General features: G+C 47.5%; 1 protein-coding gene and 1 long non-coding RNA gene across 2 annotated transcripts in view; one reads left to right on the forward strand and one right to left on the reverse strand.

Annotated features, from left to right (window-relative positions):
* LOC144175104 (zinc finger protein 395-like) overlaps positions 1-13,268 on the reverse strand; it is a 124,861-nt gene that overhangs the window by 84,062 nt on the left and 27,531 nt on the right. Inside the window, exon 2 of the mRNA XM_077704187.1 lies at positions 3,019-3,143. Within this exon, the coding sequence (XP_077560313.1) occupies positions 3,019-3,143 (125 nt within the window). The remainder of the gene's footprint in view (positions 1-3,018; positions 3,144-13,268) is intronic.
* On the forward strand, positions 6,400-9,943 carry LOC144175105 (uncharacterized). The gene is made up of 3 exons (XR_013323614.1): positions 6,400-6,529; positions 8,645-8,857; positions 9,743-9,943. It is a non-coding gene; the product is annotated as an uncharacterized LOC144175105 (long non-coding RNA).

A 13,268-nucleotide genomic window follows, 5' to 3' on the forward strand; every position in this document is an offset into this window, starting at 1 on the left:
TTAGCCGTTTAGCGATGAATCGAGGTCGCGTCAAGCATTCGGTAGCCTCAGGTATACACGTGCCTTGACGATTCTCGTGCACTCAGTTTCTTCGCATACTGCCTTATCCGATCAGCTTGCGGCGACGCTGGCTGTGCAGCCGGAGCGTATCGGGAACGGGTTCGCACGATTTCAATTAATTCCCTTCGAAAGAAAGAAAATGCAGCGGAACTTCAATGTTGTGTCTTTACTTTGTGAGTACAAGCCCTAAACTGACGGCCAGGGAGCGTATACACCTCTTTTAAATCAAACTGGGCCAAATAAATTCTCCCACCACTGCAGCGGTTTTGCGTAAGTCATTCGAAAATAACTTCTTCCCGGGTTTGAATTTCGTGCTGTGTCCACGATACGAAGAAATATGACGCCCCGATCAGTCTCGGGGATCTACGAATCGGCCGTATCCTGATGAAGAGACTGACACGACGGCCAGGACTAGGGTTGTCTACACTCGGTAACTAGTTAAGAACGGCAATAGCTCATGTACGATATCACACCGCCTAAGCGACGGACCCGGATGTATACCGGGCACACGCGTTTTGAAAGGACATTGCTATTATTGCGTGATGTCGTCTCCCTCAGTTTGTTTGTCGTCGCTGCAGTAGTTTATATGCACGTTAAGTCCGAAAAATCACGGAAACGGCTCGTTCCATGTTCGAAATATTCCCAGTAACGCACTACTTGCGCCGCGTGTAGTAACATCCGGCTGCGGTGATGAGGCACAGCGGCAACTTCCGTTAGAGTGCGAGGATATTCATCCAAACCTACATGAGGGAAATATTCGGCTTCCAGAAGCCCTAGGATTTACGGGGGAGCACAGAGGGAGTTAACTTCAGGGCTGTCGAGGAGCGAAAAGAAGATCAGAAAATTTCCCCGCATTTCCCCGAGGGGAAGAATGTGAAAGTGCGAATGCACGAGTTGAATTTGCGCGGTTCGGTAATGTTCGCGATAGAGAGATCACACACACACACACAACTACAAAGAAAGAAAGATGCATTTATTCACAAACACCTATTTGTGTTGTCGTAGTACTTGATTGCTAGAGCGGATCTCAGCTTTGAAATTTCGTATCAGTACTCCTTTAAGCGGGTGCATTAGCCCTTCTCACGCCCGATTCCTGGCCAATCCCCCACGTGGGTATGTGTCATGCACAGACACCTATTTGTGTTGTCGTTGTACTTGATTGCTAGAGCGGATCTCAGCTTTGAAATTTCGTGTCAGTACTCCTTTAAGCGGGTGCATTAGCCCTTCTCACGCCCGATTCCTGGCCAATCCCCCACGTGGGTATGTGCCATGTCAGCGGCCAGGCAGCGCGCGCCCATCTCCCCCCGTTGCCAAGGAAGACGAGGAGATTCCTGGCCAATCCCCCACGTGGGTATGTGCCATGTCAGCGGCCAGGCAGCGCGCGCCCATCTCCCCCCGTTGCCAAGGAAGACGAGGAGCGCGCGCACCCGCAGCTGTTGCTATGTGGACGGACGGCGGTCACCGGAATTCAGGGTCGCTTATAAAGTGCATTCGCACTTAATAATGGTGGACGAAAAGCAGAGAGGGGATAATGGCCTAGGACAGCTACACCCTGTAACAGGAAAGAAAGGTTTTTTGTGCCTGCCCTAAGCAGCGCTATTATTAAACCAAGAGTATAAAACTTCGTTTTGGTAAGGTGACAGGTCATAACCCCGCTACAAAGGGGAAACCGATATCAATCATCATCATCATCGTTGCCGTTCTTAACTTGTACCGGAGTATAGTAAATCTCTCTCTCTCTCTCTCTCTCTCTCTCTCTCTCTCTCTCTCTCTCTCTCTCTCTCTCTCTCTCTCTCTCTCTCTCTCTCTCTCTCTCTCTCTCTCTCTCTCTCTCTCTCTGTTTCAATGTTTTTGTACAAATCGTCGCTGATATGTTTTGAGCTTAGAAAGCCGTTAGTTTCCGTCGATGCACTCGACATCGCTTTATGAGCGCGCGACCTCTCATCTCAGACCCGGTGAACGCCCCTGACGAGCTTTAGGCCGGTTCAACACCTACGTATGCGGCCGAGTACGGCGCACTGAATCACGGCCGCATCTCCTCCCCATGTAGAGCGGGGTCGCGGTCACCCGTACCCTCCTCACGCGCTCGACATGTGATCGGTGAGCATTGCCTCCTCGTGTGTGCCCGGACTCGTTCCGTTCGTTCTCTCACTCCTCCAAAGCAGCAGCTCAGTGGCCTTTCTCGGCACCTTCCCTCCTCTTCGCTTCGGATCCCGACGAGCTTGTTGCGCGATTGTCGCCTACGCGCCTAGAATGCATAACCGCCGCGCCGCCGCGCAAGCCGAGCGCCTTGGCCCCGCACGGGTCGTCGTCGCTGTAATGCGGGGAGGTTATGGAACGAGAACAACGCCGACGAAGGCCGCCAAATGGCCGCCGCTGCAGTCACCGGCTTCGCTTCTTGCTATTCGGAGATAAGGCAGAGCCGAAGACGGAGGAGAACTGCGAAAGGTCACCCGGCGGCGTGTACAGGGGGTGAAATTGGAAAGAGCACGCATGCTTCCCGCGTGGGTCCCATTTGTCGCCCCATTTTTACTCCTGTGTTTCCGACGGGGCGCCGACATCATTTTAGCCGCGAAGGCTATCATTTCTGGAGACACGATGCTCGCCTTTGACGGTCACACGGCATGCACAAACCAGCCCGCTCATGGCTTCTTCCTTCCGGGGGCGGCATGTCTATCTTCACTTCCTTGCAAATATTTACAGATATTTTTCAACACGAAAAAAATGAACTACTGCTCCCCTACAACTTCCTTGACATCAGTGATTGATAGCTTTCCTTTCTGTATGTATAATACACTTACACAACCAATGCGTCGCAAAACGGAGCGGAACACATCCGTCCCGATAGCTGAATCGGTAAAGGCTATGGGTTCGAATCCGAGCCGTGGCAGTTACAGTGGTCGCCACGACGTCATGAGCCCCCGCGCCGCCCATGCTAGGACGGTGGTACACACTCACCGGGTGCGTCGGCGGGTATCCTTGGCGACTTTGGGCTGCACGAGAGTCGCATCAGCACCATGGCGGCCATGCAGTCGTCCATCGTGTCAGCGTCCTCGCTGGCGCTGGGGCGCCGCTTGCGACCGCTGCGGACAGAGAGAAAATACTTTCAGTGCTGGAGTGACAATGACCGCGCAATTCACCTCGCAAATGAATCAGTGCGTCCCTCCTCCGACTTACGACCGAGCGGACAGGGAGACATTCGCCATTTTGTGGAAATTCAACGCTTTCTTTTCTGTACTTCTTTAAGGAACAACACTTCCGGGGTACTTTATTTTCTTCGGGAGTAAGCGTTCATTATTTTCTCCGTAATAATTACGTCCGCTGCTCCGCTTCTTATAGAACTATGCGTAAACGATCACTGCAGTTTCAACTTCAACCAGTCAAAAGAAGAAAAAAAAAACGAAAAAAAAAAAACGATGTGGCAAGTCACTAGACTATCGTGTTGCTCACGCGAAACGTTCCTAGAACGGGAAATTTGTCGAGTGTATACACACTACCGGACTATGCCAGTCTATGCTTTTCCATTTCTCCCGGCTAGCCCATCTCTACCCCTCGGCTAGGCGCCAGCGCCATTCCTCTCGCGTTTACTCAAAACAGCACGTGACATACAACGCTTGTGGTCAAGAGTTCCAAAGAGCCAAAAGATCAGCCAGAATCAGAAAACGCGAAGGTCCGATCCAAAGATTCCGCTAGTCAAAAGACCCAAGCCAATTTAAGGGTCCGAGGCAGATGGTACGAGGATTCAAACGATCCAACTCTCCAACTGTGAGGATATCTAGAAAAGGGCAGCGGTTGAGTTAAAACAATACACAGCTGGTAATAGATTAAGGGGACTTTCGGAGCCATGGCTAAGGACGGAAAGGGACTTTCCGAAATGGCCAATGTCCATTGCCCGCGCTTTCCTGGTTTTGTCGTATCTCCAGTCATCTCGTGCCAAGAAAGAGGACTTTTTTTTTTCGTTGACGAGACACGCTTCAGTCGATGCTAGTTCATACAAATCAGCACCTCCCCAAAATTTAGCGCCCTTTCGCTGTCTTCGCGGAAAAGGACCGCTCATAAAAAATCCCGGGCCATCCCCGCTAACGCGAAACCTGGGGAGGGGCGAAGCATGCAGTGTATAAGTGTATTCTTGGCGCCTTGGCATTTTTGCCAACGGAGATGAAACCGTTGGGGGAGGGGGGTAGAGGTATATAGCTTTGCTGTAAGTCTCTTGTCTGAAGCACGGAGCTCTCTAGCGCGAGTCGTAAACGAGTTTTCTGGTGTTTTAGTACCGTGACTACATGAGACGACGATTACGATGACGACGACGACAGGAGACGCCACCAGTCCCAGCCCCTATACATTGGCGGTCCCACGGAGGGGGGGGGGGTCGTTCCCCCCCCTCCCAAAGGGGTCCTCAGCTTCTTTTTTTTTTTTTTTTTTTTTAAGCATTCCACTTGCGCGAGGTTAAATCCCACGTGTGCGAGGCCGAAAACATGTTGCGACCGTCAGAACTGCGGTTTCAAGCCAGCTGTTGCACCGCCTAACGGGCGCCAGAAACCACTGTGTCGCTAAGTGATTTGTGCGCAAGCGGGTTATGCCGCATACGCGCACACGCCTGCATGTTTATCACTTCCTCCGCAGAATTTGCGCAAGAAGAGACCCCCCCCCCCCCTAAAACCAATCTCTGGGACCGCTACTGCCCTAAGGGTCTTCGCCCCTGATATAACCTGGCACATCTATATAGCTCGCACGTGCGTTCGATGGAGACACGATGAAGCAAGCGCGAACCCAAACCAAAACGAATTAGATGTGTATACATAAATATATGCGCGTGGCTCACGACGGAGTATGGTTTTGTCGCTTTGTATATGCTGGCCTAGCTCTGTCTTTTTACCGCGTCGCGCTTCTTTGGTGTGCGTGCGGAGTGCGCGGCAACGGCGGGCGATCAATCTTGGCCCCCGCTGCCGTGGCGCGACACCCGATGAAACGAGGGCGTGCCTCGCAGTCGCACGGACGTCGTTAATTATTCCTCGCACGCGGAGAGGGCCTGGCTGCCCCGCAGCAGCTGCCTCGCGTGATGCGCGCGCAGTACGCTTCTTTTCTGCGCGCTCGTGGTGGTGGTGGCGAAGCAACAGCCAGTCGACATCACGAAGGACGGGGAAGAAGATCGTCACGATAAGAGCAGGAAACGGGGAAAAAGCGAAGGACAGTGCCCAATAGGTCAGTCCTGCCTTGTTGGATTCCTTTTGCTTCTATAGAATCCGCGGTGCTCGGTTGTAATTCAAAAATCGACGTTTAGCATCATCATCATCTCCAGCCTATCTACGCCCACTGCAGGGCAAAGGCCTCTCCCGTTAATCTCAAATTACCCCGGTCCTGTGTTAAGTGCGACCACTTTATCCCCGCAAACTTCTTGATCTCATCTGCCCATATAACTTTCTGCCGCCCTCTGCCACGCTTGCCTTCTCTAGGGATCCACTCTGTTACCCTTAATGACCAACGGTTATTGCCTTCGCATTAAATGCCCTGCCACCGTCCATTTCTTTTTCTTAATTTCTACTAATACGTCCTTAACACGCGTCTGTTCCCTGACCCACTCCGCTCTTTTCTTGCCCCTTAATGTTACACCTAGCGTCACTAAATAAGCTAAAAGCCTTTATTTAGTGGCGCTAGTTACACCCATCATCTTCCGTTCCATTGCTCGCTGAGTCGTCCTCAATTTAAGTTGAACCCTTTTAGTCAGCCTCCAGGTTTCTGCCCCGTAGGTGAGTACCGGTAATATGCAGCTGTCATACACTTTCTTCTTCAGGGACAGTGGTATACGCTGCCATTCATTATCTGAGAATGCCTGCCGAATGCGCTCCACCCCATTCTTAGCATCTTAGTTACTCCCATTGTCGAACACGCTCCGGGGAACTTGGGTACTGGCTCTGAATATGGAAGATGCAAGATATGGAGCATGTTCGTTTCGCGCCTAAAAGGAGGAGCGAGAGCACCACACTGTTAAAAAAACCCATCAATTTACGTGGAAACGGCAATGGAACATGTAATGTTCGTCGATATTACACCCACTTTGCTGTTCCATCCAAGTAACAGGAACTGTACCGTAGCACTGCAAATTTTCTATTTACGTAACAACATCCGATAAGTGTGGGGAACTACGCCTGGAGACGCACTTTACCTGAGTGTTTTTGACGCAGGAGTCACACACACTGCGGCTGATCCGAGGTCTCAATAACGTCTCGCATTTTATCGGCCTTTATTTTTCCGCGGACGTCATCGCCACATGAGCCGCGCACGCAGTGCGGAACACGACACTTTATCGCGGCGCGGATGCAGGGAGCGGCGATCTGCTGGGGTTCCCGCCAACGTAGGTTCCCGCGTCGTCAGTGCGGTCTACACTCCGACCGTCATTTCAAGTACCGAAGACTGCGTCTGGCAGCCCAGCTTTGTATGGATTTTGCGCCACACAAGATCGTTTTGCAAGGTATGTACCATTCAGCCATTCATAACTGAGGTATACGATGCGCTATCCGCTTCTTGTGCGTCGCTCATGCGGCGCCGAATTACCTTAAGCCTAACGTGGTTTCTGTTTTGCAAGTGCGATTAAAACGTATTTACACCGCATGCTTGAAGGCAGCCGTTTTGGGGGGAGAAGAGTGAGCGAGAGTGAGGTGACATGGGGATGGTGAATGTACTGCGCAAGCGTTTGTTTGTTCGCGATGTGGGAGCGTGATATTCCACTGATAGCGTCGCGCCGGGCGAGCGAACGCTTACCTGCGGCACTTATTCAAAGTCTTGATAGCGGGACTCATCTGTTTAGTCTCGACCTCGCCGCGGGTAGTGCACGGGTATTCCGAGGATTCTCGAAACCATTGTGATATATGGGAAAAACGAATGCCGGATTGCTCCTCGGGGAGTCCGCGGCGAGTCGAAGGTTGATAATCGAAGAGGCGCAGTGTGGCATCAAACAGTAGTAGCCGGGCGGGCGAAGGCTTTTTTGCGGCAGTGATTTTGAGTTATAGATAGCGTCTTATATATTGTAAGAAGTTTCTAGCACATGAAGCAGGGAGTTAACTCTAGTGGCGCTGTCAGTGCAATTTTTGGCTTTTGTGTAAAGTCGCTGCACGCCAGGAGTGTGCCGCGCAGAGCTTTCCCGCAAAGCGTTTGCGTCGTGCGGACAAACCAACTTACTTTACGTTGTTGTCCGAGGGCAAAAAAAAACAAAAATATAAGTGAGTGTTTCGCAAGGTCATTTCATTGCCTCCGGGATTGGACAAATAAAAAAAAGACATGAAGGACGGCCAGTTTCAATGCCGGACCGATCGTGGTAGAAATGTGTTCAGCCGAAAGCGCAGAATAAAATTACGTACATAACAGCTGCCCCGGGCACATGCAGTGCTTTATTCAGCGGTTGCGGCCTAGGAATGTTCGCCGCGCGGCTTGAAGTTGAAAACCGATCCTCGGGCTTTCGCCGGCGGCGGGAAGCGGAGCGCCGGGCAGTCGCCATCTGAGCACCCCACGAAGGTGTACCCCTTGTCATCGCCTCCTGTATTGCGATGCCCTTGTATAACGTAGCTCGCAGTCGGATTAAATTGGTTGTTTTTAGTGTATAGGTTGTTTTTAGCGTACGTGAAGTGTATACGTTGTCCTCAACATCGTCATGGGCAAAACACGCTTGAAATGCTAATGCTTCCCGTTTAAGAACCTATGAAGTTAGGAGGCGTGTACGTGCTTCTGACGCCGGGAATTTCCGGCCTTTATTTAGCGCGCGACTGGCGTTGCACCTTTCAACACGGCGTGGCGCAGGGAATTTTCTGCGAGCGGGAAAGCGATTCTACATTCATTTCATTTCATTTATTGCATAATGCAGACCTTCGCAGGTCCAAGCAGGTTGGCACGTATGGTACAAGTAAAAAGTACATATACAGGCACTAAAGTAAGGCGGAAATGAAAAACGAAAAAGGAAAGAATTCTACACACAAGAACAGGTTTACAGACCCAAACAAAACACAGTTAGCAAAACAACCAAAGTGAATCCTTATGCAGAGTCTTTTAGGAAGTTCTATTCTTGCACTGTTTGTGGAAAAAAAGAAAATTTAAATGTATCTGTGCATTCAAAATAAGGTGTTAGGGTTGATGCGATATTGGCCTTTATGTATACATTGCAAAATTGACGCTCTATTGTTCCGCCGTGTGGCTATTGGCACCGCTGGCAGTATTACCCAGCAGCAGCCCATGTGTATCTGTGTGAGGTAAAAAAAAAGTTCCTTGCAAACGAATTCACCACAGTGAAACCAGGAAGCAAAGCACGCTATAAGCCTGAGCTATATATCGCCTAGCTCGCGTTCCGAGTAGATTTTCTAGAAAGCTGTGGGAAGGTGATATGACATAGTCAAATCACCACTTAACAAAATTAGCGGTGCGATTTTTTTTTTTCGATTTAAGTTCCACTGAGAAAGCGCAGTATCTAAGTTTATGTCGGGCATACCGGAATCCATCGTGGTTGCTTCGATGGTGCACGGTAGTGCCTTGGTGCTACAAATGAAGTTTGACTCCAGCTACTTTTTTTGGTTTATTTTCTTCCATGTTTGCCTTTCAGTTAGTAGTGGGTCCAAAGGTCAAAGAAGGTTCTCATGGATGAAAGCCTAAAATCAGAGGAGGAGCAGGATCTACGTCTTCAGGAACACCTGTTCACAACGTTCTATGCATCGGTGCGGCTTACTATCAACACAAATGGCATGAAGGCCAGGGATGTGCAAAAAGAGTGGCCCCTTCTATTTACGCAGCCCCACTTCCTGGCACACTTCGAAAGGTACTTCATGAATTGTGCATGCAGTAATTGTTTCTACACTCATTAATACCAATCTGAAGGGACTGAGAAAACACATTTATTCAGAAAAGTTACGTCTAACTGAAGCTCATGATTGCCATTAGTATTACGTATATTACGTAAGCACCAAAGTAAAGCCACACTGCAGTGTATGGTTGATGATTGAACAATATTCGAATTCGTTACAAAAAAAATGCTTTTTTACACACGCTGTCCCAGCTAATGAGAATAAAATGGTAGAATTGTTGATAAAGATTTTGAAAGTTAGCGGTGAATGGCATACAAAGTGCTTCTAGTTACCTGATAGTTAACACTGTTAGGGCTGCTTCATCTCTCATCCAGCTGGTCATAAAATGTTGGGCTCTGGCTTGATAAGGCTTGTGAACCTAAGGTGTTGGTTTCATCTAATTGCAGTGGTGTATAGTACGACTTCAGATCCTTCCTACACATTTTGTCAAAGCCTTCGTTCTGCTGTCAAACGCCACTGGTGTCACAAACACTACTTGTTTTCTGTGAGCGCTGGTTGTTAACATCAGGCTTGCACAAAACCTCGCTTGTTGGATGCTTGCGGTGTGATTCTTCATACTTGTGTTAGTGTTTGTGGGCAATTGTGGCATTACGATTTAAAATGTTTTGTAATGACGGAAAGATGACGAAAAAGTAAGCACAATTCAGTTACACAATGACATGCCAGCCGTTTTATGCTTCACATTAAGGAATAGCCATTTAACTGTCAATTTTACAATAATGCAAGCGCGCAGTCCTCTACCTCTATAGTTGCCCAGGCTGCCCATTAAATAAAGTTCTTGCTTATCCTGCTGGCTGCTGATGATCGTGCTGGCACTTTTTTGTTCGTTCTTTTTCCAGACTGGCTAGCACGAGACTGCGGGGACTGTTCTCGGAATCGAGTGTGGAAGATCATGAGCTGCTTCATGCATTTTTCCGACACCATGTCAAAACGGAGGAATCACTGCAGTGGCTCCTTCAGACAGACAGGGCAGCGCGAGAACAAAGTCGTCCATGGGCGCTGCTCATCGGTCTCTTACCCCTGATGTGCCTGTTTTTCAGAGAAAATTGCGTCGCTCTTCTGTGTTGTGGAGGTAAATACTTCATCACCCTTATTGGCATGCACAGACCAAGCCACACCCTCATACATGCCACAACAATTAGTAAAAATATGATTTCAGGTAGTACTGGGTATTTTTCCAAAACTCGTTCTTTGTACATTGTGAAGCCTGCCAAAAATGTACACAGTTGGTGTGATTCTAAGAAACAGGAGGAATCACATCAAGCAAAAAGCAATAATAAAGTAAAAAGTAATGCAGGAAAAGTGACGTCCTCAATTGGCTTCATTCATATCATCAAGGATTGTCTCTGGTGCTTCTCAGTACTTGAAATCACGAACTTGGTTTTATTTCTTGTGCGTATCATAGCATCTTAAAAACTTGATGTGGATATGCACCGTGAACAGTGAGCAAGGCTGTTTGGTGCCGTCTGCTATGCGCGTAGGTATGGGTGTCAATCGATTATTATGGTTGGATGTCCATTTCCCCAAATGTTTTTATAGAATGGCAAGATTGTTCCCCCTGCAGTGGAGCTTTGTGGGGGCACAAAACCACAGTCTGCTTCTCTTTCTCTTTGTTATGCTCTGTGGTTGTTGGCAGACTTGCAGCTCTTTCAAAGAATAAGGGGTAGAAAAAATCGGGAACATGACATTTGGTTCAGAATTTTTAAAGTTACGCAAATCAGTTTACATGTAGCAGAACTAGCAGTCATGCGCTGTTTCTTACATCTTGTTACACTTTTTTTCGAATTCTTTGGCTTCTTCGAGCTATTTTACTGTTACTTGTGCTATTTTGTTCCTTTTTATCAATTCACACAAACTGTTTGGCGGCATGTTTTTGTCAGGAATTCGCTTATGCATGACATTGACAGGTGTTTTTTATGTACAACAAAACTCATTTTCCTTCTTGTGCTCATTTTTTTACGAGGCAGCAAGCGTAGTGGTGAGAATGTAAATTCATTGTCTGGGATTCAGGTTAGAATTTTGGTATGTTCACAGGTGAACTTAAAACCAGAAAAATGCTGTGAATACTTCTACAGCTCTTTCGGAGTTAATACCAATCACAGAAAATTTTATTGAAGGGACTAAATTTACCCTGTGTTGTGTCTAAGGAACATTGGACGTACCCTATCGCAGAGGCTAAAGGTACACTATGGATGTATTCTGGGGTACACTGTTCACACGTTCTCCTGGTTCATTGTGCAGTTCACAGTCTCAACTGATTTTTAACAAGCTTTCCAAACCAATTCTACTGGCTGAAATTTACGAAGCGCCTACAGTTCCATTAAACTGGGAAATACTGCTGCTCGAACTCCCCGTACCATTGTACAATAAGATGTCCAATAAGTTGTGCGCATATAATGCAGTTTGCCTGCTACAAAAGAGATGCAGCAAGCATAATGTGTGTTGGTTAACCAAGGTTGACAACGGAAATGTAGATGTTTTCTCGTGCATACATTTACAACTTCTACGCCATATTTAAAACACTTTAAAATAATGCTGAAGGGGTTAAAAACTAGTCCGTGTTTCCGTTAGTGCTTGGCAATGGCGTGCTTGGTGCAGCGGAATTATGGACGGAAAGTATTCACATGGTCATGCTACGTGAAAAGTGTATGCACAGAATCTGTATGTTGTGCACATGGCAGAAGTGAAATGAACTGACACTGAACGCTCAGGCTATCGTTAACCTTAATATAATGCAGGCGTTATTTCTCAAACCGTATGCTGCGCAATTTTTATTTTTCACCGCAAGTGAAAAACTTCAGTCAGGTGCTATAAAAATGTTGGGCAGCATCTTGTTATGAGAGTCGAGATGTGCTGGGATGATTGGTTATAAGTCATTTTTTCAGATCCTATATTGTTATCAGTAGACTGCACAGTAACAAGTGTTCAAGCTTATGCAATTGGAAGCACCTGTTTCCCCTGAAGTATATTTTTGTGACAAACTCTATGCTGCCACTGAAAGCTTGGGCCTGGTTCCTGAACCAGCTTTGGTAGCTATGTAATAACATAGCAACCCCACAGGGCACCATGATGCATGAAGTTCAAGCCATTCTTGGCCGCAGAACGTAGTGCCACCGTTAGATATGAACAACACTGGTACCATGGCTATGCCAGTCAGCTGTGATCTTTGGTGTGCTTTAGTGCAGCACCATGCAAAGCATACTATAACATTCTACACGCTGGTAAACGAAGACAAATTTACTCGGTTCAATGCGCAAATGAGAAGTCACGTGAAGGCAACTTTGCATCATGCCCAGCAAGAGAAACGCACGCAGAGCGTCTCTTGTGCATCATACCACTTGGACAAGTCATTCAGGAGCTACATTGTTTGGTTCGAAAGCTAGTGATCATTTTTAAGTCCCCAAAACAGGTTGTTGTGTTTGCAAACACGGCATCTGACTGCACGATAGTTTTGTGCAGGGTACCCCATGCAATTACACTTGTAGAGACGTGTACACCTGGATTACTAACTGGGCCACTTGGGTGTTATATGTTGGGATTTAATCCCAATATGATGGTCCAAAAGTGATAACACAAACTTTAAGTTTGGGTATAGCAGAAACTATGACGTCTGGAAAGTCTGGCGGGTTGGTCTGTACACCGAGTGCCAATTTTTAATTCATGACTTGGGTTATACAATATCAATAACAAGGGATTCATTTCAGATAAGATCGATCAAAGCATGGCTGTCGACCTCTTCAATTCGCTTGAAATTTTTTACCTCATTCCCGCATGTATATAATGTGCGGATTCACAAATATTCTCGGTGGAAAAAATTGTGGCCGAATGAAAAAAAATTTGGAAAGCACCCGCGTGGACCCCGGCTGCTACCTGCCCCTGCGCCGTGGCCAAATTTAGAGACGTCTACCAAAAAATATGCACATCAGGCGAGAATGGTAATTTTTATGCTTAATCTATGCCTGGTGTACATTTCGCCCCCAAAATATGGTTGGCTAGAAAAACATATTTTTCTAATAAACTTCCAAATCTTGCTCAGAAACCATTTTGTGCTGTACTTTGGAAGCCAGTATTATCGTAAGTGCTGGAGCTATAGCGTTAAAATTGTATTGAGGGCTGCTCCTGGCAACCACAAATAAGGACCCTAAATATTGTGTCTGTGCAAGCTACGGTTAAAAAGCAACTGACGCACGAGTTTAAAAAAAACGAAAACACTCCAAGTTCAGAGGCTTATCTAAAAAAAGGTTTCACTATTGTTGAAATTCTCCCCATATGTTTACCTGTGTATGTACTTCAACGATAATTAAAATCGTGTTGCATCATTTTGTTCTTGACGCGCCTACGGCGCGAGAAAAAAGCCTGGTCGGC

Source organism: Haemaphysalis longicornis, unplaced genomic scaffold, assembly GCF_048455015.1.
Source record: "Haemaphysalis longicornis isolate Haplotype H1 unplaced genomic scaffold, Haemaphysalis longicornis Haplotype H1 scaffold_3, whole genome shotgun sequence".
In the NCBI taxonomy this organism is placed as follows: Eukaryota; Metazoa; Arthropoda; class Arachnida; order Ixodida; family Ixodidae; genus Haemaphysalis; species Haemaphysalis longicornis.